At 36.4% G+C, this 27,483-nt stretch overlaps 4 protein-coding genes across 11 annotated transcripts; 3 read left to right on the top strand and 1 right to left on the bottom strand.

Annotated features, from left to right (window-relative positions):
• The first annotated feature begins 757 nt into the window (after nucleotides 1-757).
• On the top strand, nucleotides 758-3,044 carry Muted (biogenesis of lysosome-related organelles complex 1 subunit 5). Of its 3 annotated transcripts, XM_028300070.1 has the most exons (5): nucleotides 803-866; nucleotides 1,030-1,112; nucleotides 1,437-1,625; nucleotides 1,723-2,541; nucleotides 2,700-3,044. In XM_028300070.1, exons 4-5 carry the CDS (start codon nucleotides 1,902-1,904, stop codon nucleotides 3,005-3,007), a joined length of 948 nt encoding a protein of 315 aa, XP_028155871.1. In that variant the 5' UTR covers nucleotides 803-866; nucleotides 1,030-1,112; nucleotides 1,437-1,625; nucleotides 1,723-1,901; the 3' UTR covers nucleotides 3,008-3,044. The 3 variants fall into 3 exon arrangements, with proteins under 3 accessions (XP_028155872.1, XP_028155871.1, XP_028155873.1); XM_028300071.1 differs by lacking the exon at nucleotides 2,700-3,044 and having other exon boundaries at nucleotides 758-821; nucleotides 1,723-2,138; XM_028300072.1 differs by lacking the exon at nucleotides 2,700-3,044 and having other exon boundaries at nucleotides 1,723-2,138.
• A 929-nt stretch (nucleotides 3,045-3,973) lies between these two features.
• Nucleotides 3,974-14,393, top strand: LOC114349632 (sequestosome-1). Of its 4 annotated transcripts, XM_028300086.1 has the most exons (9): nucleotides 3,974-4,161; nucleotides 4,597-4,773; nucleotides 5,092-5,259; nucleotides 5,725-5,900; nucleotides 6,480-7,161; nucleotides 7,845-7,985; nucleotides 8,490-8,681; nucleotides 11,837-12,061; nucleotides 13,252-14,393. In XM_028300086.1, the coding sequence occupies exons 2-9, from the start codon at nucleotides 4,599-4,601 to the stop codon at nucleotides 13,401-13,403; spliced, it is 1,911 nt and encodes a 636-aa protein (XP_028155887.1). In that variant the 5' UTR covers nucleotides 3,974-4,161; nucleotides 4,597-4,598; the 3' UTR covers nucleotides 13,404-14,393. The 4 variants fall into 4 exon arrangements, with proteins under 4 accessions (XP_028155887.1, XP_028155890.1, XP_028155888.1 ...); XM_028300089.1 differs by lacking the exon at nucleotides 11,837-12,061; XM_028300087.1 differs by lacking the exon at nucleotides 8,490-8,681 and having other exon boundaries at nucleotides 13,252-13,462.
• Nucleotides 14,394-14,696: 303 nt separating this feature from the next.
• Nucleotides 14,697-16,971, bottom strand: Rrp42 (exosome complex component Rrp42). The gene is made up of 6 exons (XM_028300090.1): nucleotides 16,803-16,971; nucleotides 16,362-16,558; nucleotides 16,087-16,252; nucleotides 15,632-15,811; nucleotides 14,888-15,114; nucleotides 14,697-14,813 (listed from the first exon to the last, which is right to left on the bottom strand). Exons 1-6 carry the CDS (start codon nucleotides 16,857-16,859, stop codon nucleotides 14,711-14,713), a joined length of 930 nt encoding a protein of 309 aa, XP_028155891.1. The 5' UTR covers nucleotides 16,860-16,971; the 3' UTR covers nucleotides 14,697-14,710.
• A 2,209-nt stretch (nucleotides 16,972-19,180) lies between these two features.
• LOC114349610 (sodium-coupled monocarboxylate transporter 1) lies at nucleotides 19,181-27,414 on the top strand. Of its 3 annotated transcripts, none has more exons than XM_028300052.1 (15): nucleotides 19,181-19,987; nucleotides 20,448-20,607; nucleotides 20,852-20,917; nucleotides 21,036-21,087; nucleotides 21,165-21,232; nucleotides 21,340-21,494; nucleotides 22,265-22,405; nucleotides 23,464-23,572; nucleotides 23,639-23,748; nucleotides 24,034-24,176; nucleotides 24,482-24,609; nucleotides 24,996-25,058; nucleotides 25,858-25,967; nucleotides 26,814-27,039; nucleotides 27,273-27,306. In XM_028300052.1, the coding sequence occupies exons 1-15, from the start codon at nucleotides 19,779-19,781 to the stop codon at nucleotides 27,297-27,299; spliced, it is 1,767 nt and encodes a 588-aa protein (XP_028155853.1). In that variant the 5' UTR covers nucleotides 19,181-19,778; the 3' UTR covers nucleotides 27,300-27,306. The 3 variants fall into 3 exon arrangements, with proteins under 3 accessions (XP_028155853.1, XP_028155852.1, XP_028155851.1); XM_028300051.1 differs by having other exon boundaries at nucleotides 19,182-19,987; nucleotides 27,269-27,414; XM_028300050.1 differs by lacking the exons at nucleotides 25,858-25,967; nucleotides 26,814-27,039 and adding an exon at nucleotides 25,497-25,722 and having other exon boundaries at nucleotides 19,529-19,987; nucleotides 24,996-25,168; nucleotides 27,269-27,414.
• The last annotated feature ends 69 nt before the right edge of the window (nucleotides 27,415-27,483 follow it).

The raw sequence follows: 27,483 nt of genomic DNA, 5'->3' as shown, positions 1-27,483 counted from the left end.
TAAGTGCCGGAAGACGCGATTTTATGCCTCCTCGGTTCAAACACAGTTAAAACTGAAGCTACTGAGATGGTCGAGAGCAACACGTGGCGGGAAGGTGTTTAAACCGAGAAATCGGAAAGGGGGGTGGGCCTCTGAGACCCGACGTCCATAGTTAAAGGCTAGGTGACATGCAATGTTTGCCACTTAGTGCGGTGGGACCAAGGTTAAAATAAATTACCCGTAGAGACCCACTGGCAAACACTGTTCAGAACGGTGGGACAACGGGTAAAAAAAAATACCCGTGGACCCACCAGGGGGACATGTTAGGGGGACCACGGGTAAAAGCCGGTTTTTTCAACCTTTTTCATGACACGATCCCCAAGTATGAAAAAATGTTTTGCGACCCCGACCACTCGCTTTTTTTCATGCATTTTATAATGTGATAAAGATGTTGTAAGAACCGAAAAAGTTGTAAAACATTGCATTAATTTGTTAAAATGTGCAAATTCGAATGAATTGATTTTACCCCAATCGACCCCAAGGCTGAGTTGCACCACCTAATTTTGACGGTAACTATGACATAACCGGTGCTTTTTGTATGGAGTTTGACAGATTTTTGACGTTTGTCAAAGTTAAAATATGATGGTGCAACTCAGCCTAAGTCTCAGTCTTTTTCAAACTCATAAGATCTCATAATATGAAAATATTTTTTGGTTTGGTAACATTCTTAACCGGAAGTGAATGACTTATCATGTCTGAATGAATGATGAAATGATTTGTTGACGTTGTGAGTGAATGAGTGAGTATTTTTACGACAAAAAGAATGACGGAGCTGTCACGAGGTTTGTGCCAATTTTAATTTTATAAAAAGTTAATTTCATGCGAAGGTAAACATTATATCAATGCTATCAAATTATAGTTAACTTAATTCGCATTTTCATTCTCGTTTGCTGTTATTCTCTTTGAGACATTGGACTCAAGTAAAAATATAAAGCAAATAAAGTTTAGGTAATCTCATTTTTGGTGATTTTGGTGAAATCCTTTTTACAGAAGTTGGTGAAGTCTGGTCGAGACTGTTTGACCACCGTCCTTTTCTAAATGGTGAAATAAAGTTTATGGTGAAAGAGTTTGAGGTAAGTAAAGACTTCTTGGCAAACTGTTGCACCAATAATATTTTCACTTTCACACCCCTTGTAAGACTTATTACTTACCTTCCGTATAAAACAGACTTAGATTAATTAATCTAAGAAAACAGATGATTTTATATTAAACGATTTTTCAAACGTATATACAGTTGGTCTTTAGCCATGCATTTGCATACTAGATTTTATTTCAACAAATAAATATGTATGATTACAAATTTCATCAGCCATTATCAACAATATTGGCCATTACTTGCAATTTTTCTATGTGTCACACACAGATTAAATTACTAACATAAATTACTCATGTTTCAGGAGAAGCGAGGAGATCGTGAAGTAGAAAACTTGTTTTCCATACTTGAGAAATTGACAGAAATAAAAGACAACCAAGTTGAAAAAATAAGCAAAATCGCTGAACATTCACTACCTGTTCTGAATGAAAAACTTGAGCAAGCACTGCAACTTTGTGACAATATTGAAAAAGAGTACTTAGAAGTGCACAAAGTATGTAAAAAAAAATAATTCAATAGTGATGGATGAAGTACTTTTATTTATTTTTATTTATGCACTTAGTTTTATGATTTGCTCTTATGTGTTTCAGGACTGTGAACAAAGAAGAATTCAAAAACGTGAAAAGCGGCAAAAAGAATGGGATCAATTCATTGATGATATGAACTTTAAGTGCAAAAGAATTGACAACGCATTTGAAGAAAAAGAAGAAGAATTGAGGGATTTGTACGCAGATTTAAATCACAAGTTAAACATAGCAAATAACTAAATATGGATCTCAAAGGGAGCCTTGTAGATACCAGCTTAAAAATATATCCATCAATACAATTTTTAGATTTCATAAAGGGGCAATCATTCAATCAAAATGTTCCATTAAATATTGGAAAAATTGTCAATGGTGAGAGCTACAAGGAGAAAACCAAGGATAATGAGACATTTAAACCTGTTGATGTAAATCTAACTAACAAGGAAATTGAAATCTTAAATCAGTTCACTAAAACTGTTGAAGATGAAAATGAAAATTCAAAGGTGGAGCCTCCGCCATCTGCTGGTAAAAAGGGCAATGAAATTGGCAATAGTGCACAATCATTGGAGGTTAAAACAAAAGTAGAAGAAAAAGACTCTGAAGAAAAATTGGAAGGTCCCTTCCTATCAACATCAGACATTGAGTGGCTGTATGTATACCTAAAAGAAAAAAGAACCAAAGATCCAGACACCCCTCACCTACACAAACTGTTAGAAGGATCCCAAATTGCACTTCCTGAAAACCAGGTACTAAAAAGAAACCCAGACTTGGAAGCAAGATGTGTCAAACTCAGAGCCCAGCAAGAAGCTAGGGAGTACAGGAAAATGACAAAAGGCGTTGATAATGTTAGGATGCGGTTTCCAGAAGATAGTATTTCATATCAGTGTAAGTAGAGATTCAAAATATCAAATGTTTTATTGTCATTATACTGTCCACTTCACTGGTCTTGGTTTATTGATTTTTGTTTCTTTAATTTATGAATCACACTGAAATTGGTCTGTGTTCAACATATTTTATCTCATGTTTTTCTTTCTTTTTTTCAGTAAAACAAATGAATCGGCAATTGATTGCAATTGGACAATTTATCATATCCATATTCGCTGGATTCTTATTTGGCTTCAGAGGTGTTGAATGGATGGTTGGCAACCTAGATTTTGGATTTCGGTTGCTCCTTGGTGTTATGTGTGCTCTAGTTATAGCTTTAGCAGAAATATACTTCCTTGCTAAAAAACTTAATGAAGAATTGAGTGTGCCAGAAACCACCCAATTAGGAGGACCACCAAAGTTTGCTGATGAAAAGCTTAATGAAAATAGAATAAGAAAAAGTATTGATAAACCACATCAAGATTAAAGTGAAAAGGCATTTCAAATACCTATTTAAACATTTATGTTAAACTATAAAAACAATGTTATTTAGCGTAAGTTTGTTATAAGATAAGTAAACATTTTATTGAATAATACAATCTAAACCTATGTATGAGTTTTATTTTATTGCTGAAGCATTTGAAAAAAAATTCTACGAAATTGAAAAGAGCACTTGAAAATCGAAGATAGCGCCATCTCTTGACGGTTTATCAATTTGCAACTTTTTTTTATAAAAAGTTTTAGGACTTTTAGGCCATGAAGCTATCTTTAGCTTCATGTTTTAGGCTCTGAGCCCCGATTACGGTAACTTTTATAACGTCTACAATCCAGACGCGTTTCTGATTCTGCGATACGATTGGTCAAAACAGCTGACGTACGCTGTTGAACGACCAATCGTATCGCAGAATCGAGAAGCGTGTCTGGATTGTTGACGTTAAAAATTACCGTAATCGGGGCTCTGGGTATAAGCCCTTTTATAAATTTGCTGCGTCATGTCCACAGATTAAAGTTAATGCGTCAGCCGTCATCCACTTTTGTCTATGGGCACATAAACATTGAGGAAAGGAGATGTCATAATTTAATTTGGCTGAAATGAACTAGCAAATTAAATAGCAATTCTTGTATTAGGGGATTCAAAGTAAGGTTCAAGGTTTTAGTTTATGTATGTGCCACGAAAAAATGCTTTTGTGATACTCCCTGTTGCCCTTTGTTAAGTACCAAGTAATTGAGACACAATAGCGAATAGTCTGATGCGACCACTTACGGTTCCACGAGCAAATGATTACACATACATAATCAGTTAATTGGGTTATTCACATTTCACATCACATTCTTTTTGTTTTTTTGTAAATGGTTGTTACACCCTCTCCTTAATGAGATACTCGAAGACAACTTAATTATAATTTAGACCACAGACAAGCTAAGAATTACTTTTATTTTTTCGTCAGAGTATTGATTGTTTTGGATTGCACCACTCTGACAACAACTTTTCTCCAATGTTCCTTTGATGATTCATATTTATTCTGTTTTATTTATATTGTGAGCCAACGTGTAAAAACATCATTTAGCGTTGCTAAAGTGTTGTGAAACGGACGTGATATTTGTGTGCATTTCATACTTGATATTGAAACCGTATTTTCGGTAAGAGATTTACTGCGTATTAATTCTTTGTTTGCTTTAAAATTGCAAGTTGAGAATCTGTAGAAATTAGTGCTTTGTAGTTACTTTTAGATAAATGTTTGTATCAAAAGTTTAACAAATATTTTAAAACCTAACTGCTAGCAGAATTATGTGGTAGATTATTGGCTTAGATTAATAAATCTAAGATTATTGGTACCTGCGCCATTGCGACTCTTTTTATCATGGCTTTTTTGTACGATTCCATGAAAAACAGGCTAGTAGATACTAACTAAATACCACTCAGAGTTCGTAGTTACATAAACTTTATTGATGTGAATCAATCAATAAAATTTTCGTTTTTAGAGAGCCATTGGGTTCTAATCACATTAAAACTATTAAAAGTAAATAAAAGTGTAGGTTTAATTTGTATTTTATCGTAATTACTTCCATTTGCAGCCATGGAAGACCAGGTACCATTTAAAATCTACACCTTCTGGGATGAGGAGTCCAAGCCGGAAGTGAGGCGATTTGGGATCGAGAAGACCACTGTGACCAGCTTTCATTATTTGAATGCTAAACTCCATGACGTGTTTCCTGGATTGAAGACCAAAACGTACTCGGTGACCTGGAAAGGTAAGGAAATGATGAAATCTGTTCACTTTTTGTGTCACATGAAAAGTAGGAGTCATTATATTATTTGTTTTGGTCCACTTATTTTCAGTGATCAATAATGTTTTGATCTAGATAAGTTGTGACTAATCCAGGTTATTTATGTACAGCCACATCATTTGTTTCTTGTTATAAATTAATCATAAATTGAAATACAAAACTTTAATACATTTCTTGAATATACCAAATGATGACTCAATATTTTATTGTTTCTGTGTAAGAAAAAAAGCCTATTGTATTTCTTTCAAGCAAAATATATATTCTACTCAATTTTTTTCATAGATGAGGAAGGTGATAATATCACCGTTTCGTCCGATGAGGAGATGGTGACCGCTCTATCAACTTTGTGCGGTGACGGGAACCTCATCAAGCTCCACGTCTACGTGAAGGATGCTGAAAAGGAGGATGATGCTGATATCATCATCACCGCTGTGACTGACAATGCCACTGGTGAGTTTTAAGGCATAAATATATTGGTTAACATGATAATTATATGACTCATTAAAATTCATTTGTTTTAAATATTCATGCTTGAGAGAGAAAAGCATTTATGTACATTGTGTACTCTTGTATTCGCTAGTAGGTATCTGTTCAAATTATATTGTTAAGTACCTACATGTTTTATATTTCTTACAACTCCAACATATGGAATAGACTTGTAAAACTGTGACTTACAATTTAAATTAAACCAAGTGACCACACAATATTATTGAAACACAAACATTCAAATTCCAAGGTTTCTTGTGCAACTGAGTTATTATCATTTTAGCTTTGTGACTACAATCTTCATAATTTTGTTGACTTCATAATTTCGTCCACTGTTGAACATAGGCGTCCCCCAATCATTTCCATATTAACCAGTTGGTAGATTATAGTAGAGAATTTTGTTCACTTACCTTTAACCATTTCTTGCAGTTGGGCCATCCAACCTACATCACTGTGGGGTGACGTGCGATGGTTGCGATTCGCCGGTGGTGGGCTTCCGTTACAAGTGTACGTCATGCCCGGACTATGACTTGTGCTCGAAATGCGAGGGATCTCGAATTCATCCCGAGCATTGCATGGTGCGGGTGCCGTCCCCCATTATGCCAGTAAGTATTAAAAATTTTGCTACATTCGTTTCAGCCGAATGACGTCCACTGCTGGACAAAGGCCCAAGGATTTCCGCAAAGACAGGTCGTGCCCCTCCCACGACCTTCACCAGATCGTCGATCCACCTAGTGGGAGGCCTGCCCACACTGCGTCTTCCGGCTCGTTATATAAAATTTTACTTATGTAATTAAACATGTTTTGTTAGAATGGAAACTCCAGCTGTCCTACTTATCGTTCAAGTGTAAAAAACTAAGTTTTAGGTATTTTCAAGTCGCAGATAATGGATATCCAAATACTAGATAATGTTGATTTCTTCAGTTACTAAAATTGGTTACCTCTATGGAAAAATTTAATCTTACACAATGTTTATCCAAATTATGTACAACATGACTCATTGACAATGTCTGTTGGATATGTAAAATTAACTAATTTAATGTTTTCTAGAGATTTAGCTCAAGTAATTATCTTTTGTCACGACCCAAAGACTTTGTAATATTTCGTTATTTTTGAATAATAACCTAACCACAGTTGAACTATTACATTACATACAATGAATTTGGTAACTTTCTCCCACCCAGCGCGCCCTGATCAAGGCCGCCATCAAGAAGTCGCGGCACATGCTGAAATCCATGGCGGTGTCCATGCCCGACGAGGGAGGCCACCACAAGCGCCATAAGCGCGACAAGAGCGGTGACCGCCACCGCGGTGACCGCCACCGCGGCCCGCGCAACAGCTGGCTCGAGACCTTCGCCACTTACATGAACGAATTCGCCAACCTGGCCGGCGATGTGCCTCAAGATTCCCAGAAGAAACCGGAGGAACCTAAAACCAACAACGAAGCTCAAGCTCCCAAATCTGAGGCTTCCACCTCCACAGGAGGCCACCCCTTCCACCCCGGAGTGGAGAACATTCCCAAGCTTGTGGAAATGTGCCTCAACGGCACTTTGGTCAAGCATCTGAGCCAGCAGGCCCCGGCTTCCACTTCAGCTGCCACTTCGGCTGCAGCTGAAGCTCAGCCTACCCCAGCGAGCCCTCCCAAGGTGTCATCGTCCAACTTGAATGACCTCGATGTGGAGATGACCGATGGCAATAAGCAAGTCCCCGAGGCTGAGAAGGAGACTACTCAGGCTACTGCTTCTCAGGCTGCTGCTGCTCAGCCCGCTGAACCTTCAACCGGCACTCAATCTGCTGGCACCGAGACCCCGAGAGATGCATCACCTGAGAAGGTTGATGGTTGGACTGTGATTAACAAGGAGAAAGGTATTAGGATTGTTTTTTTTTTATTTTCTCTATCATGCGATCAGTCAGAAGTCTATGAGCAGATTTTTTCTGTGATTAGAAGCTGAGGATTGTCAAATGTTATTTTTAGTTTTACCTGGTAATTATTGTTACAGTTATACTATACAGGGTGTTAGGTAAATGGGTATATGAGCCGACACTAGCCCATGTTAACATGGGCATATAAATGGTATGGTGAAGTCAGAAAATTGATATCTTCATTTTAATTATTTTAATTTTCATACAAATCGCATTTATAAAATTTATTTTGTATGAAAATTAAAAAAAAAAATGATGATATCAAATTTCTGACTTCACCATACCATTTATATGCCTATGTTAACATGGGCTAGTGTCGGCTCATATACCCATTTACCTAACACCCTGTATATAAACTGTTTATTTTGCTTTTAATGTAATTTTATTTTATAAATAGCGTTAAAGAGGTGTTAGCAGATGATATGATCATGAATTTCTTAAAACTTGCCACTATTATTTGTTGACTGAGAAAATGGTCAACAAAGCAATAAATGACACATTCATTATCTGGTATAGGGTCAATAGTGCATTTCTATTCTTGACTGAATATTGATATTGTTCGATTCATCTTTATACCTAAACTTGAACAGTATTGGTGTATGTTTCATTTATAAATTCTTTTACAGATCTTATGGATGCCACTGATAAGCCCACTGCACCTACTGACGGAGCCATTCCCCTGGAATACAATTTAAACCATGAGTTCCACACTCATGTGACCCTTGCTGACACAACACACCATATCTACCCCCACATGATTCCACCAAGTAAGTGTTTTATTCTTAAATTTATAATTCCTTGACTATTTGCGTCTAACAATCGAGGGATTATTTTTTACTGTTATAATGTTCCAAATTGTTTTATGAAATGATGAAATAAAAACGATTTTCAATGAAGATTCAAGAAGTTGGTTTACTGTCAGAAAATAGGGTTTTGATTGGATTTTGCTGCTGTATGATGATGATGCTGTCGTAGAATTTATGGTTTAAAAAATGCAGTCATATTCGCCACTCATTACTGGTGTAAGTAAATGCATTAAACTTGTCCATTGTGCGCTTATTGTCTGCTGTGATGTTTTTGTACAATAATTTTTGGAAGTTAAAGTGCAAGCTAAGTATCCAATTTGTTTATGAAATTAAATTTACCAGCTATTACAATACTCCTTTGTTATTTATGTTCATCATTATCAATTTTGTCACGAATTTTACTATCACGTTTCACATAAGATAAAATTATGATTGATGAGTCACGATTAATTTTGTTTATACCAGTGCCACTGCAGCCTACACCTGCTACTGCTATCCCTCTGCCGGCCGGATCCTACCCTATCCTGCCGAAGTCTTGCCCTTCGCTGCACCCATCAGGCAATGCGTTCGCGCCAAAGCCGCCGCAGTTTTCGCCGTCCGGCGCAGGGATGGCTCCTCAGCCAGGAGTACCAATGCCCCAGGTCAAATACCACCCAAGTAAGTCTGACAGACATACTTTTTTTCAATATGACTTTCCAGTCTAGGTTGTTTGGATAAATCGTTTCAGGTTTAAGATTCGGAGGATGGCAATAAAAAAAAAGTCCCATTTGAGTGTGATATTGATTTTTAGAATTTAACAGGAAATTCAAATACGTGTAAATAAAAATACATTGTGTTTACGAAACAAAGATACGCACATGAGTCATATTTATCGATTATAATGTCATGACTCACTGATAAATTCACTTATCAGACTTGAACCAGATTACATACCTACAACTGAACAAGCAAACTGAGAAAATTGATTTTTGTTGTGTCCCCAATTAAAATATGAATCATACCCGTGATATTATTCACCAGATCCTAAATGTTTTCTTTCAATCGTCGCTATAATGTAATTTATGCTATCATACTCGTACACTAGTCTAAACAAACTTGTTACACACAGAACTATCGCAAACATTGCATAAATTTGTAGGCACAATGAAGTCACTTCATAATGGCTAAGGTTTGTAGTAAAATAAAATATTTTAAAAATTTTACAGAAAAGAAAAAATATATTTAAAAGTGAGTAAGTGAGACAGAAGACACTACAGATAGATCTTCAAAACTTTTAAAATATTACTAGATGTCACAAGAAGTCCAAATCAAACTTTGATGCACTGCAGGATTACAACCATTCCATCTTACAGAAGCAAAAGGCGGATTTGGTCTACACTTCCCACGCTGCCCAGACGGGTTGGGGAGGCCTGACATTCACTTATCTTTCTCTATAGTCCGATTTTTAATTCGACGGAATTCTGACAGCTGTCATTTTTTGACAATTCAGATGTAATAAGCCTTTTTTGCTTTGAATTATTAATAAATAATATGAAATGAAATTTCATCAAGTACAATTTACAAGAATGAACTATTTTTTGTTTTATGAATTCAATGAACACTAATTATTATGTAAATTTTAGAGATTAAATAGAAAAAAAACGTGTTTTTAACTTAGTAAAACAACATATTATCATAAACGAAAATATGTATTGATCATCAATCATCATTATCGCCATCATAATCAACTTGGATTATAAAATTGGCATCTTGTTAAGTTGATTATTTTATGAAGCTAAGATTTTATTAACAAAAGGATTTTCATAAAAAAGGTTTGTAACCCATGGATTATTGGCCAGGGAGACCAGTAATTGAAAAATAATTTCCCAATTTATTTTGTAACTTCAAAAGTATGATAATAAAAATTCAAATAACCATTTTGAAATGATCGGTACATTTTTAAGCCTTAGTTTTTCAAGTGAAACCTTAAATTCAAGAAAGGATTATTTTTTAATTTATGAAAATGCTCTCCATTCTTAGTGGGAATGTTTCAGTGTTGACAACACTTCTGAAATGTCAAAATTCCGTCGAATTAAAAATCAGAGTTTAGAGGTGGTCCTACACAAGCCAATTACTTAACATGATTGTAAAGGGTAATACATTTGCAATTTTCGCAGAGCCGCACGTAGACGCATCGATCAAACAGATGTTGGCCATGGGATTCACCAACGAGGGCGGTTGGCTAACTCAGCTGCTTGAAAGCAAAGACGGCAACATCGCAGCGGTTCTCGACCTACTTACCCCAGTGAGCACGAGGAGGCCCACATAAACGATATCAACACGTCCTTTTCACTTGTACCTAGATAGAAAAGGACAGCTCTCTTTCTTATCATTAGGGATGATATGTGGATGATATACGATTTTTTTCTTTACTGTAGTTTATAATTTGGGTTTGCTAATCAAACTTGCTATTATAATATACAAATGATTAGCATTGTGAGTGCCCAAATATTTAGATATTTCTTAATTAGAATTTAAAAATGTACCTCTGGTAGTGGTGATTCACACTTTAGGTCTAATTAAAAGTGATTATTGCATGTGATAAATGATTAATCAGTATGTCGTATGTACCTTTATTATATTATAGATATTTTCAGCCTATTTAGTAGGTTTATTGATATGTTTTTGCATTCCTTTCAAACACATGTTTCTTATTTTAAGATCATTTATTTATATTTTAAATTCTATTGTTTTCTTGCTGTTTCCTTTGCCGTATTACAAACTATATTGTGTTATAAATTTTATCAACTTATTATTATTATGTATAATTAATTAGCCATGTATCCAGGACGAATATGGGTTATAATGTATGTGATATTTAGAATGACTGAGTGACTTGTATTGTATAGCATTAAGTTTCATAATGTCATGTATTACTATGGAAATATTTTAAACATTTCAATAAAGGTAAAGGGAATAATTGGTTGTTTTATTTACTATCAAATATGCTACTCCCTAAATCGAATCGTCGGCTGATAGTTGGGCTTAATCAGTATCAGTGTGGACATGTATGAAAGTGCGCACATTGCTATCGGCCGATTCTTCATACAAATTAGAATCGGGCCCAACTATCGGCCGACTAAAACTGTAGTCTGCGGGTGTCAACACTACTGAATACTGAAATATGACTATGAAATAACCTGAGCAGAAAGACATGCTATGCAATAGTACTTAGAACATCTTGCTCACCATTTGTCAAGTTATAAATCAACTCTTTAATTAGTTCGTACAATAAAAACAAGTTCTCAGTTGTTTTGAACTGAAAAAAATCTTCATAAAGCGACTTCACAAAAGATGGAGGTCGAACCTAGGAGAGGTATAGCTCCAATTCGGACAGACACAAGATAGGTATAGATTATCTTTTTTTTTTTGGAAATTCACCCCTTTTAACAACTGCGTAAGGTCAAATGGTGTTTTTTTCCAATCCAAGCTAATTCTCAAAAAATCTTAGGGGAGATGGGGGGTCCTGTCAAGTAATTAATTTTATCCGCAAGAAACAGTGTAAAATTGATTGTATTTTTTTTTAATAAATGCAAAGAAGCACATACATCTATTACAGTATTTACTCTAAAATACTCATTTTGAACAATCTTACGTGAGGTAGAGGGAGGGGGTCAAGTCATATCTCGCCATATCTGACTAAGGGGGGAGAGGGGTCCAAAAATCACCTTACGTAATTAATGAACGCCCCATAAATCGGCCCTGCCGTTCTTGAGTTTTAGCGAGACAAACGAACAGCAATTATTATTTTTTATGTATTTACATTATTACAGTGCCCATGCCGATGCCGCCACACCCACCAACCATGCCTCATGTGATGATGCCGCAGTATATGCCTTGGATTACCAGCACCATCCCTTCAGGGAATACGCAAGTGATGCCCAACCCGTTTGAACCGGTGTTCTCGTCTGCCGCAACTGCTGCTGCTCCTCAGCCGAAACCTGCATCTTCGGCTCAGCCGAAACCGGCACCAATGGCTCAGACCAAATACCACCCAAGTAAGTTTAACAAATGGTTTATAAACGGGGAATCACTTGGCCTGTAGGCCTGGTGAGATGTATTTCATCTGATAAGAAGTATGATCAGGCCGAAAGTGAAAGCGAGCTTCACCAGGAATCATCAACCACAGGAACTCCACACGGAACTGTCTGATCTAAGGTAGCCAGGTTTAACTCAGACTGCCGAAACAATACTGTTCAAGTAGTTATCTGTCCTCATAAGAGGACAGACTTAGATGGTGGTAGCTAGCCAGGCGGAACAGGCCCATATCATCATCACTTCAGCCACAGGACGTTCACTGCTAAACAAGTCCTACCCTCAACTAAACCATGCAGAAAATGTTGTCTATTGTGAATTTAATCTTTTTTTTTTTTTTTTTTTTTTGGGATGGACTGTCCCGCTGAAGCGCCCAGGGCGCCACGCAGTGATTCTGCCAATGTCAAGTAGTTAGAGAGATACACGTGACTTTTGATTATCTTTGAGATGGTTGAATTGAAATCAATACAAGCCTCACTGTTGGTAGGGTACCCGACACAATGACATGCATTTTCAATTCACCTACTTTTTATGCTTTATCAGAGCATCTCTGACAAAAGAATGTGTGATGATCATGAAATGGTGCCATTGTTTTTATTTTTAATTTATAGTAACTTGTTCGTTGATTCGATGTGATTGGCAAATAAAAATAATTGAGTTAATTTTACAGTTGAATAGGAAACTTTCACATAAAATATAATACAGCAAATTGCATTGTATTTACGAAACAAAGGAACGCTTAGTGAGTCCTTTAGACTTAAAATGGCGTGACTCACTGATAAACTATCAGACTGGAACTAATACGTAATTAATTCAATAGTTCAATACCTACGACTGTGCGATGTACTAGTGCTAACGAAAATAGATTTTCGATATGTCTATTACATTGATTTTAAAGATATTACACCAAATTCTACTGCATAGATGTTTTGAACATTTGCAGTGAATAAATGTTCACTTTATACCATGCCCCTACAAGACTGTTGCATTGCAAACACCGATTAATGCACTGTGTAGGTCAAAACTATGTTTATAAAGTTTTATTTACCTGCCAATAAAAAAGTGTATGCTGAACTGTGTTTTTCAGTTTTTTTATTCATCTTTTTTAAAATAAGCACTTGAGTCATATTAATTCGTAGTTGTATCTTTCTAGAGCCGAACGTAGACGCGGCCATCAAGCAAATGTTGGCCATGGGCTTCACCAACGAGGGCGGTTGGCTCACTCAGCTGCTGGAAAGCAAGGACGGCAATATCGCAGCTGTGTTGGACTTGCTCACCCCTGTGAGCCCCAACAAGCCTAAGTAAACAATCTCCGAACCAACGATATAAGTACTTTAGATACAGCGTCTGCGCTCTAAACTTGACCCAAAAAGAATGCTTGATACATCGTCAGCGCTTTATCCATGACTCGAAAAAAGAGCGCTTTTTCAAGCGCTATCTTTCTCACAATCGCCCATCGAAGTGCTCCGTGAAAAATGCAGAAAAATATAACCACTCCAAAAAGGAAGGAGTGTCGTATTTCTAGTTATGAATAAAATATCAGTGTTTTATAATTGAATGTCTTAAAACGAGAAAATGGGACCCGCGTCTTGCAACTTTTGGGACAGTTTTGGTAATGCAGTTGTATCTAGGATATTTAATATCGTTGATTATAACGGCCTTTTCGCTTGTACTTAGAAAAGGCCTGCTCTCTTTTTATTATCATTAGGGATAACAATATACGATTTTATTCTTAACTGTAGTTATAATTTGGGTTTGCTAATCTCATTTATGCTTGTTATTATACAAATGATTAGCACTATTAGTGCCCAAAAATATATGTGTCTAGATATCGCCTAATTTAGGATTTAAAATGTACCTCTCTATGGTAGTGGTGATCCACATTTTAGGTCTAAAGTGATTATTGTATGTGATCAATGATTAATCTGTATGTCGTACCTATAATAATAGTTTTTTCCAGTCTATTTAGCAGGTTTTATGTATTCGTCATCTTTGTATGTGATGAAATTATGATACTTCTGCATTTCTTTTTAATACATACATTTCTTGATTTCTCTTTTCTTACTTTAAGATTATCTTTTAACTTATAAATATTGTTTTCTTTATTTACCTTTGACAAATTACAAATTAAGTATAATATGTTACAAAACCAATCAATATAATTATTTTGTGTAACTCATATCCTGGACGAATGGGTAACATTAAAATGTATGTGATATTTAGTATGACTGAGTGATCTTATATTAGTTTAATTATACTACGATGTATTACTGTAGTGATATTGTAACCATTATTTCAATAAAGGTAAAGGGCAAAATTGGTTGTTTCATTTCTAATTACATCCTGCCTTCCCACTAAAGCCCGGTCTCCGAGCTTGGGGTCATTGGACAAAATTCTACGTGCTTGGCGACCAGACTATAGTAGTATTTATTTCATTCTGTGCTAGTAGTTCCACTAAAGTCCCTAAATGTGACTTGACGTGGTGGACTGTATATTATGTTTCATAGAAAAACTGTAAAATCTTTTCATATACTAACAAACAACCCACTTTTAGTTATACTATTGTCTCGTTTGTAGGTCTTCCATTGATACACAGTATTTTATCCATTGATTTATTTTAAGAATCCATAAGAATGTTTTTTGAGGCCTACATTTTCTTGTCTCTCCCTCAATAGTGCGTGTCCTAACGCTTCATCGAGCGATTTAGCTGCCATTCTGTAAATTAAAATAATATTTTTAAGGATTTTCATGTAATATTTGTGTAGTAATAGAAAGTATAATATACATACATTCCCTGATTAATAGCATCTTTCAAAGTTTTCGGTGCGACACTGCCTGGTCCATTCATGGCGATTGTGGTACATTTCCCCTCTATTGTTTTGACATTTGTGTCTTCATCTCTGGCATAATACTGTTCATTTCCAGTCACACCCACAATCAGAGATATAACACTGCAACTCTCTTCTTCTGCAGATGGGTCCACTACACATCTGTCACCTATTTTACATAGTGTTACCTGTAAAGAATAAAAAAAGAAATTAAATCAGCCTTCACCATAGTGAGCATAGTGCATTTCACTTCACTCAAAGTTTTTCTTCATAGTTGAATGGTAGATAATGCCCAAACGCATTAAGTTCACCTTAAGTACCAATTTTGTGGCATTTAAGTATAAATAAATAAATGTTCAGCGACAGGAATTCCAGAGCACTCTGAAATTATTGGAAGTACCCAGGGCCGTCTTTAACCTACTAGGGGCCCGGGGCACTTAAGGATCAATGATGGCCCCTTATCATCTGGAGAAAGGTCTTTCGAGCAGACGGGGGCCCCCTTGGTCGCGGGGCCCTGGGCACGTGCCCAAAGTGCCCACTGGGAAAGAGGGGCCTGGAAGTACCTATGTTACCTAATTATATTTAAGTTTTCTTTTTCAAAATGGCAAGAACTAATGGCGCAGCTGGATAAGCAAATTAAATTAATCTTGAAAATAATTATAAAAATACAATTTTCTGTTACTCAAAACATAATTATGTTTTTACCAGTAATGGTGCAGAGCCAACATTTAACAGTTTGCTGTCGTAAGGATCGTCTGACAGCTGTAGGTCTACATTCCCACCGTCCATCAGAGCAGCTTTTACGAAAGGTATCCTTGTGTTGAATAGTGCTGCTTTGACCGCTAATGATACTGCATCACACAGGTTGCCTCCACATTCTAGAATCTAAAACAGTTAAATACAATGATCATTGTATTTAGGTCAGTCTGACCTTAAAAAATGCTAATTCTTGTACAGAACTTTCTGATTCACAAGCAGACACAATGCTTAAAAAATATCATTTACACAGGGCATTTTTTCATGCTAAGGAACACATTTTTCCAAGATAAATGTATTATTTCTGTCAAAGAAAACTTCTAGCTACACTTAGCACTATTCTAGTAGAAGGCTAGAACTGAATAAATTACAAAATTACTAATCACAAGGGCTAAGTGTCTTACCAAGATATCAATGTACAATTTCCAACACTGCTTCCCCTCAAATATACAAAGCTGTTTCAAGTTGAATGCTTGTGAAGAGTGGTATGCTCTTTGCATCAGGTTTGATATACTACTGGCCAGCTGTTCACCACCTCGACCTTCAAACTCTGGCGTAGCATTGGCTGAACTGAAAAGAAAAAATTCAAAGGTTTAAAAATATACATTGTTTATAACTATAACAGTTGGCACACTGGCATAGAAGTTGTGCATAAATGCAAAATAGTTTGAAATCTTACCAATCCACAAAGAATTCTAATTTCCCTGAATCTGGTTTTTCAGGCTTAGGCACGTCTATTTCTGTTTTAACACCAACTAGAATGTCTGTGTTCGCTAGTCGCAGCCTAGCTGAACCGCTGGCATGGCTGACCACGTCGGTTTCCAGTTCCATAGGTCGGTAGTCGATATTTGATCGACCATCTGAACGATAGTCATCCTGTAAAGTTAACAATGGTTACAAGTTTTATGCAGTTACTTTAAAATCTGACATCATTATCAATTTTTGCTTTTGTCGAATAATGTGACCAAAGAAGCAGTGAGTATTAGGTTTAAAGAGTATTGGACGTGTAAATGAAGTTATCAAAGCTGGGTAAATATTTTTATTGAAGTATTTAGAAGAAGTTGTGGTTTCATTAGAGGTTATGTCACAAGTTTCTTTAAATATTAATAAATGGGTTTACCTGAACTCCATGAAGTATAAACACTTTTTCGGTTTCACTTAATAATAACCCTGCCATTGAAAAATGCGTTATTTGAACTCTTGAAATGAACTTAGCGCTTAGAAAAATAAGATTTCAGCTATTTGTTTACTTCTGAAATGAATGAACGAACGAACGGTAAGCGAGAGCGAAGTGGTGATTGATCTGTGATCTGTCAAAATCGAACAACATCCGCTGGATTTTTAAGCCAGCCATACATTTGGTCGGTATGGACTTCAGCGTATCCGTTTCAGATTTTGAGGCGAGATGAAAAGAAGGAGATAACTACTTATCAAGTTCATGTTATTGTATAGTTTTTCTTTGTTAATTATTAAAAGTAAAATAAAAAACAATAATATTGCTTCATATTTTTCGTTATCAATGTGCATAATAATTATTAATCTGTGGAAGGTTGTTTGCGCGGGAAAACGAAAATGTAAGGGCGGATTTTTTAAAAAATAACGTGGAAGAAATTAAGTTTTATAACACAAATATTTATTAGAAGATTAAAAAACCACCAAACCATTTGTTTAACTAACTGGCCAAAAACAAAATAAGAAGATGAAGAAATTAGTTTCTTAACTTACTAAAAAGTTTTTTATTGTAAGTATGTGCCTACTTTAATCAATGACTTTAATTTTTCATGTGCAAAAATCTGCTTAGTTCTAATTAACCAACTGTCCCACTTGTTTACAGGAATTCTAATTATGACAAATAACATAAAGTGTGTGAAGTAAACGTAAAGTAAACGATGTTGTTGGATTACGAGTGCAATACCAGCCAAATTCTTTCCAAACATCACTACCATCCAGCAAGGATGGGAGCCATTTGTGTAGGTCTCTTTCTCTACAAGAAATTACTTTTACGGGTCATTCCACAAAAATATGTCAACTCTTAGTCCGCGCCACATTTCACATGAAATATTTGTTAATATTTTATTCCAAAATTGTTAAATAACAGCTCGCAATGTGCTTTATTCATCACCCATTTATATTTTTTGAAACTATTTTTAAAACATCTTAAATTCCTTTTGAATGACCCAAAACGTCATTCCCTAGGCATGTCCGTACTCCAAAAGTTTGTGTTTTGGGACCCACATTTATAAAAACATCAACTTTATCCTTTGTTTTAATTAACGAATAATCTATTTAAATGTATATTACACCAAATTCTATTAATGTTTTGCGGTTTCAATAAACAACAATTTGATTTTCTTTAGTTGAAAAAGAGTCTACAGCTTTTAGCGTCATTCCCTCGCCACGCACTGATTTTATAATTTTGCGCTTTAATGTGTATTTAGAGTGAATGACATTTAGTTGAGTTTAAAGTACGATACGAAGTTATCCTCAGACCATACTGGCTTTGCGGTAGCCGTTTTTTGAATTAGTGCAAACGTGCCAGTTGTTGCGGAAACATGTGTTAATCCAGTCACTTCGTCAGTCCCTAGTTGAGTAGCTTTATTGATTATAATAGGAAATTGTATATAATTTAATAGTATTTACGTGTGGTTTTTTGGCTATTTTCGGCACATCGTATTAAGCATCTTATAATATAAAGTTAATCTGCATTTGTGTTAAGTTTTACTCCAAATCGTCAGTCCCTAGAGCGTCAGGCCCTAGCTTTAAACGGCACTTGGGACTAAATTACTAGTTAGGGAATGATGTTTTTTATATAGTGATAATAACAAAACAACTACATTATGCATATTATCTTATCTATAAATGTTAAGGTTATATGTTTTATACTTTATTAGAAGTCATATAGGAGTAATGTAGTATGAAAAAATTGAAAATTATAATTTCTCCTAAAATAAAGCATAAAGTGACTGGCCCTTTTAGACATAACATAATTAATTAATAAACTATAATTTACACTAATAAAGTATTCAAAAGCATCTTACAAAAGTTACGGACAAAATGACGTCGAAAATATACAGATTTTTATGGAATGACCCTTACATACTTACTTAAGTACCTACCTAACATTTTGTGACTGATTGTGAGATTTGATAAACCTCTCAGAATTCACAGATTGCAATTATTTAGGTAATAAGTAAGTAAGTAGGTATTACTTATTAAAAATAAATGTATTGTATGTACCTACTATAATCCACAGTAGCGTTTATTATAAAATTTATGATTACGACCGCGTAATCATAAATTACGCTACTATGTGTATGCAGCTGTAAAGACAACAAATACGAATTAGATTAAAGAAATAAGTAGGTAATCATAATTTTGTTCGAAAGTCTATACAGCACTACTCGTATGTATTTTTCCGCAGATTTGACTACCAGGCGTTTTGACTGGATAACGAACTCCAATGTAACGTACATCACACATGACCTTACCAAAACTCCTCGAAAATTTACTTTCGATTAGTCTTCATTTCCCACAACCGATGTTTTGATTATGATGACGCGACGAAAACTTTTGGAAAATTTTTAATCTACGTACGGTCTACCTCTCCCATGGATTGCGTACTTTATCTACGACAGAATATAATTGTCTCGGAAATTGTTACCTTGAGCAATGCTATTAAAAATTGGAAACATTTAAGCCACTTATCATCAAATGGATGGTCAACTGATTGCCAGCTAGAGTCGTTTTCCTTCCTGGTCTCGCGAGATGAGACCTTCACGTTATATCAAGATATTTTGAGGCATATCCTGAGTCAAATATTTTAGAATAGTCAAATTATCCTGTATGAATGCAGTGTCATGCAAAATGCAGTGCTTGTTTATCAACTACGAACATTTCCAAGCACTCAAGCATTAGTCAGTTCCCGATTCGTAGCATTGAGGGGGATCTCGCAACATCCTCTTTTAAATTGCGAGTTATCGTAATTGTTTCATTGTACAGATTGAGCTAGCTCGTAGCATGGTCATTCGAACTCTGGGTGCCTCTTAGGCGACGCCTCACGTTTCAAGTTATGATATATCGGTGCTAACAAAGCAAAATGGGGGAGTCAGGGGAGGTGAGCGAGATGGTGCATAGAATGCAAACGTTCTCCTGGGTGGACTATGTAGTGTTTGTGTTCATGTTGGCCATCAGTGCGGTTGTGGGAGTGTACTGGGGTTTCATGAAGAAGCAGACCACGCAGAATGATTACCTTCTCGGCGGTAGGAACATGAAGGTAGTTCCGGTTGCTATGTCCCTCGTAGCAAGGTGAGTTCACGATGTCCGAGTATGATCTGGTCAACGAGGGATGTTCTTGGAAAAATGTTTAACCCAATACAATGCAATGAAAATATTAGTAGACTCTTGGATTAAAATACATAGTCAATTTCTTACAATCATACCATGATGGTGAATGGTGAAAGGAAGCAGATAATTCGAACCCTCTACCTCCCGATGTTATGTAGTCTGAAAAGCGGACCACTCAGCTAAACAGCCACATGCATTTAACAAAAGCTTTTCAGCTATAGGTACTTTCTATATATGTAGTTAGTTTTCAGTGGAATTTTCCTGAGCCTATTTGTTGTAAACAATAACAAAATAATTGACAAGAGATTATAGGATTATCAGAAGTGAAGAGTTGTTTTTCAGGCAAAAAAATCCAGCAAAGCTCTACATCATTTCATGAACTTTTTATTTGAAACCAAAGAATGTCTTCTCTTATTTACAGTTTTGTGTCTGGAATAACTTTGTTGGGATCCCCTACCGAGGTTTACATGTACGGCACCCAGTACGCATTCATAATGGGAGGAATATTCCTCATGTCCTTCGTTATGACGCAAGTTTATTTGCCTGTTTTTCACGAGCTGAAGATTACGTCTAATTACGAGGTGATTACGTTGCACGTTTTATTACTGGTTTTGCATATCACCTTAATACTTATTTTAAGATAATATCGATTTTGAGAAAAATGTTATCTTATCCTTTATATTGTAATACTTATTAATTCGATGTTTGGCGATTATTTTCCAATAATTAAATATACTCTTGGAATTGAATCACAAAACCGACGCTACAATTTTAAAGTAGGTCAAGTTAGACTGCTAATAATGAAGTTAACCTTTTTTCTTTCAGTACTTATCGATGAGATTTGATAACAGGGTGCGACTTTTTGGATCGATTTTATTTGCATTTACTTTGGTAAGTTGTTAATTTAATTAAGCTTACTCACACATAAACTGCTCCGTGACTTTGACCTTTAGATCATATAAATACAGTATCATTTATGAAAAGAATGAAATCGTTCTTGTATTTTTAGATAGGCTGGCTGCCAATAGTAATTTATGTTCCAGCTTTGGCTTTTAATCAAGGTACGTCATACTTTTAATAAAGTATTAGGTGAAATATTTTACTTCGAAATATTTCAAACATTTGCTCTTTGTTACAGTTACTGGAGTGGATATTCATGTAATAACACCCATTGTGTGTATCGTCTGCATATTTTATACCAGTGCTGTGAGTAACATTATGTCACCATAAATACTTCAATAATTGAAGTTCATATCTAGAAGAATATCTGAATTCAAACAAGAGTTTAAAAACTGAAAGTTTCTCTCTTCCAGGGTGGTCTCCAAGCCGTGGTATGGACAGACGTGATCCAAATCACAGCCATGTTCGGTGCCATGGCTTTAGTGGCCATCAAAGGAACCATCGATGTCGGGGGCATAGGGGTCGTGTGGCAGCGGAATATGGACAGCGATCGGATAGAGCTTCCCAAGTAAGATACATATTTAAAGATGGGGCACACTGAAAACCAGTGTCGTGGCCTTCGTCACCGTGGGTCACGGCATAATGTTGAGAGGGGTCCCCTAACAATGGCTTACTAATGGCATTGCTATTGCGACAAGGTGGCACTATTCAGCACACTTTTGTTTTTCTTTTCTAATGTTATTATGTGCTATATGTCTTTTTATGTACGTTTTGTCTTTGTAGTTACTATGGAACATTGTAATAAATGTTCTATTTCTTTCTTCCTAATATGTTATTCTTTTGGCATAACGCGTGTGTAGGTGTCACTATTAAGTCGCCTACACCGAGCTTAAATAGAAATAATAGGTATACATCCTATCTGATGGCATAACTGCGATTTGTTTATAAACCTACGCTCTACATTGTAATGAAGATAGACAGGTGTAACTAGTCTACTATGCTTTACATATAATAATACTATGAGCGATACGTCGTTGCATTATGTTACATACAAGTGTACCTACTTACTACCCAGTACCCACTAAAGGTAGTCCGTTAGTGTTTTTATTGTTGTTGTGTTTTAAGTACTTGTCTTTTATAGGAAATCAAAAATAAAATTTTGTTAAGTATCTTCTACCAGTAATGCAACTTTTTCTTATCTCTGCGAAATAACCTCGGACTTTATGCCACTCTTAGTATTCGTTGATTTGATAGAGAAATCACACAATCGTGTCTAAAACGTTAAGCTAATAAATTGAGACTTAATTTTGGGTTGTAATAAAGTTTAAATTGTTTTAGCTGGGATCCGAACCCAATGGCCAGGCATACGATCTGGAGCTTGGTGGTGGGAGGACTGGTGTACTGGCTCCAGGCGAATTCGGTCAACCAGACGATGGTGCAGCGGTATCTCGCACTGCCGACGCTTCGTGGGGCCAAATGGTTTGTTTGTAAACATAATAATTTCTATAACATAATAAGACGTTCGTTTCAGCCAAATGACGTCCACTGTTGGACAAAGGCCTCCCCCAAGAATTTCCACAACGACCGGTCCTGCACTGCCCTGTACTGCTTACTTCACTTCAGCAGCTGTTAAATTTTTGATTAGATGAGACCATTTTCTCTGGACTGTATCAAGCAGATAGCTAACTGCAGCTGGATGAAAACAGCGGAAGATAAAATTTTTGTAGTGTTTCTTAGGCGCTTAATGTCTAGCATTGGACTTGGATAAGCGGATATCATGTTGATTACAACTGTCTACAGCATTTTTGCGCACGGGTTATGCATAGCTTATTTTTATTGCTTTTATACCTAGAAATAAGAATAACAACAAAAAATTGTTCTGAATTCGCTTTTATGTGTAAAAAATAGAAAAAATCATATCAATGAATGTATGAAACATGAACATAGAGATGATTTCATTTGTTGCCAAATATTTTTTTTTCTTTCTTTCTTTCATTCTTTCTAATTATTAAAACATACCAAACATCCATTTAAGATTCATTATCACAAGAGAAAATTTAAAATAGAATCCAAATATTGATTAAAAATGAAAAATTCTAATTTGCGGTCATGTTCCATAGAAGATTTTTGTCATAAAAATCTAACCCTATCATGCTTTCAGTTTACTGGCCTTGGTAACGTTGTCTCTCAAATCCCACTATATTTTGATGAAAGCATGCCCCTTGTTCTTGCGAATAAGTCCCCATAATTATTTATAAATATATCCCAATGAGAATGTGACGTGCATCTTTAGAGACATTCTACTATGAAGATGGAAAATTCAAATCGCTATAACTATTTAAAAAGCAAATATTTTCGATTTGTAATCGCACTTTTTTATATAAATTTGCTTATATAATCAGAATATAATAAGTAAAATCCATGCGCAAAAAAAACTTTTTTTTTTGTTGACCGGTGTTATTCTTCTTCTAGTGACATGTTTTCTTTTTGGTCTTCTGCTAGGTTGTTGATGTATAATGTAACTTTGTATATTGCAGTGCCGTGATCCTGTTCTGCATCGGCATATCAATATTGTACTGCTTCTGTCTCTACTGTGGCTTGTTGATCTACGCCCGGTTTTATGACTGCGACCCATTGCAGACTAAGGTAAGTTAGATTTTGTAATTTTCTATGTGTTTTAAGATGATGATTATGAAACTTGCTTACTTTCAGCTAGCTAAAGCCAAAGATCAGCTCTTGCCACTGCTAGTAATGGATGTACTGGGTGAAATTCCTGGTCTACCTGGTGTCTTTGTGGCTGGAATCTTCAGTGCTGCATTGAGGTAATATTAATAGTCTAATATCCAATTTCAGTGGATATTACCTATTTCTAGAAATTCTGAAATTCGGTTATCTCAGCGATTTATGGTTTTAAAAGCTCTGTTGCAAGTCTCGAGATAAAATTTTCAACATTAACCTTACCACTGCTTTGGGAGATTAATGTGGGTCACTTTTGAGACTAGCACAAAAACTCAGTCACTTTTTACACCCTTTTTGTTTGTCACTTACACAATACCTATCCATCTTAATTAAGATGATTGAAATGTATAGTTCGCAAATTCTTGCAGTTCCCTATCAACAAGTTTGAACTCCATGTCAGCTGTTGTATTAGAGGACTTCTACAAGCCGTTCTTCAAGAAAGAGCTATCTGATCGTCAAGCCAACTGGCTCATGAGAGGCGTCGTTGTACTCCTAGGCACACTTTGTGTAGGTAAATAATACCTATTTGTTGTTACCACTTAGATCTAATTGCTATATTTCCTAAACGAATAGCTCGTTTACAAGAACACAGAAAAAGTAAGTAGGCCCATTTGGCTGGGAAAATGAAAAGGCATCTGATACTGGGCACATTTTTCTGGGAAAGAATATTAGTTCTTGAATGTATTGGCAAGCGGTGCTTTTGTAAGCTGAAGCAATTGTAAACTCATGGATGTCCTGCATTTGATGATGATTGTTTACTTTAGATCATATTAAATTCTTCTAAACAGGTTTATCTTTAACTTAGTTGTATTCCAGGGCTAGTGTTCATAGTTGAGAAAATGGGAACAATACTGCAACTGACTATGACCCTAGAGGCGATGACAATGGGCCCGCAGCTCGGGGTCTTTACCATGGGCATATTGATGCCGTGGGTCGATGCCACTGTAAGTAGTTATTACATTTTTTCATCTTTGGGAAAAACACATCATAATATACTTAAGCCTTATAATAGAACCATTTTTAACAGTATTCAAAGTAGCAATAGTTTGAATGAAAATATGATTTGTAGTTTATTTGTAGTATATTGTACCTAGTAGTATGTGTAACTTTATTTTTTAAGTGTTTTTTATTTAGTATGTGTAATAAAAAACACATAAAACTTCTAAAACACATTTTACACGTCCCAGTAGGTATTAACGTTTCCACTGCTTCGGGATAATAAATAGGCCAGTGCTGAGAAGAAGGAGCGCAAGAGACTCAGTCATTATCACAGAATGCCAAATAGGTACTTTTACCAGAATGTAAATGAATAATACCTACTTATTTTAAGGGTGCCTTAGTGGGCGGGGTAAGTGGCTTAGCGACCATGTCTTGGTGGTGTCTCACCGCACAGATGGCCATCGCTCGGGGTCGCATCACCCATCCACATAAGGACCTCACTGTATCAGGCTGCCAGTACAACTTCACTGTCAGTGATGCTGTACCTCCATCTCCGGATGCAAAGTGAGTGATTTACCTATCATCAACTTTAGTACAGGATTATTATTTAATACATACACACAAAACACTTGCTCTGGTTTAAATGTGGATTTGACTTCGTGTTTTGCCACTAATTAATGACTTGTTTCCTAATACTGGCACAAACGAAAAGCCCGAGAGTAAAGCTTCAACCACACCAACGTGTACAGATCGCCGTTGCCGGCGTGATCATAGGCCAATGACAGGTCACGCGAGCTATGACAGTTCGCGCGACCTGTCATTGGGCTATGATCGTCACCTGTCTGTGATCGCGCCGGCGATGGCGGTTGAAGCATTAAAAATATATTTTCAGCGATGACGTAAATCCGTTACTGCGAGTGTCCTACATGTGGTACACTCTAGCGGGGGCAGTAGTCACAATATGCGTCGGGGCAGCTGTATCCCGCCTGAACCGAGTCCGGGGCAAAGCATACGTGCCTCCTGCGCCCAAACTCCTAGCGCCGCAATTGAGGCGGCTGTACAGAGAGCCCCCACACCCCTCTGAGGAGCCTTATATTAGGGCTTATGGACAAAACAAAGTAAGTTTTACCCCGTTACTTTCGACATGTAGTACACTCTAGCGGGAGCAGTAGTCATGATATGCGTCGGGGCAGCTGTATCACGTGTTGACCGAGCCCGGGGCAAGTATATTAATTCCTACGATAATAGTAAANATGGCCATAGCTCGGGGTCGCATCACCCACCCACATAAGGACCTCACTGTATCAGGCTGCCAGTACAACTTCACTGTCAGTGATGCTGTAAATCCATCTCCGGATGCAAAGTGAGTGATTTATGTACCTAATAGATTAATCTATGCAGACATCTACTTTTCAGGAATATTATGGAATGCGGTGAAATACACTCAATAAGATCTATTATAATTATAAGCAATTCTACTTGCTCTGGTTTAAATGTGGATTGTATGATTGTAATTCAGTTGTATCTACTTTTTTCTTTGTCACTAATTAATGACTTCTTTCTAGTGATGTACAAGACTCGAGGCGTCGAGTCCTATTTTTGAAGCCTCGAGGCGGAATGGCAAGACTCAGCGAGCTCGGTAGGCTCGGTGCCCCGACCTTAGCCGAGCTGCGAGCTCTCTGAGTCATGCCTCGAGGCTTTAAAAGAGCTCGAACCTTTAAAAGAGCTCAAACCTCCGAAAAATATAAAAAAACATCACCTACATTGATTTTTATTAAAGATTCTTAAAATTTACTCATATTTTATTTTGTTAGGAAAAGTTATAATTCTAATCGTATGAGTCATTATTTGATTTGTGTCTTTTTGTGAAAAACGTTTTTCAAATATGTATTTTATTGTAGGTATCAGAATTTCTGCAGTTTTATTAAATAGAACGATCTTAACACAAAAGTTAACTGGGTTTTCAAAAAGGCTCGAGCTCTGCGAAAGACTCCAAGCTTCATACAAACGAGGCGAGCCCCGAAAAAGGCTCGAACTCTAAAAAAGACTTCCGAGTCGTCGAGCTTCATACAAACGAGGCGATCCCTGTAAACGACTCTGAGCTCTCGGCAAAAGGACTCGGAAGCCTCGAGCTTTGTACATCACTACTTCTTTCCTAATACTGGCACAAACGAAAAGCCAATAATTTACTAAAAAAAATTATTTTCAGTTATGACGTAAATCCGTTACTGCGAGTTTCCTACATGTGGTACACTCTAGCGGGGGCAGTAGTCACAATATGCGTCGGGGCAGCTGTGTCCCGCCTGAACCGAGTCCGGGGCAAAGCATACGTGCCTCCTGCGCCCAAACTCCTAGCGCCGCAGTTGAGGAGGCTGTACAGAGATCCTCCACACCCCTCAGAGGAGCCTTACATTAGGGCTTATGGACAAAACAAAGTAAGTTTAACCCCGTTACTTCCTACATGTAGTACAGTACTAGCGGGAGCAGTAGTCATGATATGCGTCGGGGCAGCTGTATCACGTGTTGACCGAGCCCGGGGCAAGTATATTAATTCCTACGATAATAGTAAATACCTACGTGACTTTTACTCCGCATTAAGTTTTACATTGATTTTATATGGTTTTATATCAATGTCTATTGACTAATAAAACACTATTGTTTCAGGAAGCCTGCCAAGTTAATGCTACCTCAATAAATATGAAGCCAATAAATGAATGCCAAGAGATAAGCTGAGTTATAGTTCTAAACACTAGAGTATCACTATTTGTTTATTTTTTAGAAAAATACATAATAAACATGACGTGTTTTGATTAATTTATTTTATTATGAAGATAGATAGTAATCCTTTGTCGTGTTTTGACTGTATACCAGATCCAAAA

This window comes from Ostrinia furnacalis, unplaced genomic scaffold (genome assembly GCF_004193835.3).
Source record: "Ostrinia furnacalis isolate ACB-3 unplaced genomic scaffold, ASM419383v2 OfSCF0694, whole genome shotgun sequence".
Lineage (NCBI taxonomy): Eukaryota > Metazoa > Arthropoda > Insecta > Lepidoptera > Crambidae > Ostrinia > Ostrinia furnacalis.
The sequence above is the reverse complement of the archived record's forward strand: the minus strand, read 5'-3'. Positions and strand labels throughout refer to the sequence as shown.

Excerpts from the sequence above, each read along its gene's own strand:
- Muted (XM_028300070.1), top strand. The coding sequence starts at position 1,902 with ATGGATCTCAAAGGGAGCCTTGTAGATACCAGCTTAAAAATATATCCA. Across the intron at positions 2,542-2,699 it reads AGATAGTATTTCATATCAGT|TAAAACAAATGAATCGGCAA; the intron begins GTAAGTAGAGAT and ends TCTTTTTTTCAG.
- LOC114349632 (XM_028300086.1), top strand. The coding sequence starts at position 4,599 with ATGGAAGACCAGGTACCATTTAAAATCTACACCTTCTGGGATGAGGAG. Across the intron at positions 4,774-5,091 it reads GTACTCGGTGACCTGGAAAG|ATGAGGAAGGTGATAATATC; the intron begins GTAAGGAAATGA and ends TTTTTTTCATAG. Across the intron at positions 7,986-8,489 it reads CCCCCACATGATTCCACCAA|TGCCACTGCAGCCTACACCT; the intron begins GTAAGTGTTTTA and ends TGTTTATACCAG.
- Rrp42 (XM_028300090.1), bottom strand. The coding sequence starts at position 16,859 with ATGGCAGGGTTATTATTAAGTGAAACCGAAAAAGTGTTTATACTTCAT. Across the intron at positions 15,115-15,631 it reads TTGGCTCTGCACCATTACTG|GTAACACTATGTAAAATAGG; the intron begins GTAAAAACATAA and ends TATTCTTTACAG. Across the intron at positions 14,814-14,887 it reads GATGCTATTAATCAGGGAAT|AATGGCAGCTAAATCGCTCG; the intron begins GTATGTATATTA and ends TTTAATTTACAG.
- LOC114349610 (XM_028300051.1), top strand. The coding sequence starts at position 19,779 with ATGGGGGAGTCAGGGGAGGTGAGCGAGATGGTGCATAGAATGCAAACG. Across the intron at positions 19,988-20,447 it reads GCTATGTCCCTCGTAGCAAG|TTTTGTGTCTGGAATAACTT; the intron begins GTGAGTTCACGA and ends TCTTATTTACAG. Across the intron at positions 25,968-26,813 it reads AATCCATCTCCGGATGCAAA|TTATGACGTAAATCCGTTAC; the intron begins GTGAGTGATTTA and ends AATTATTTTCAG.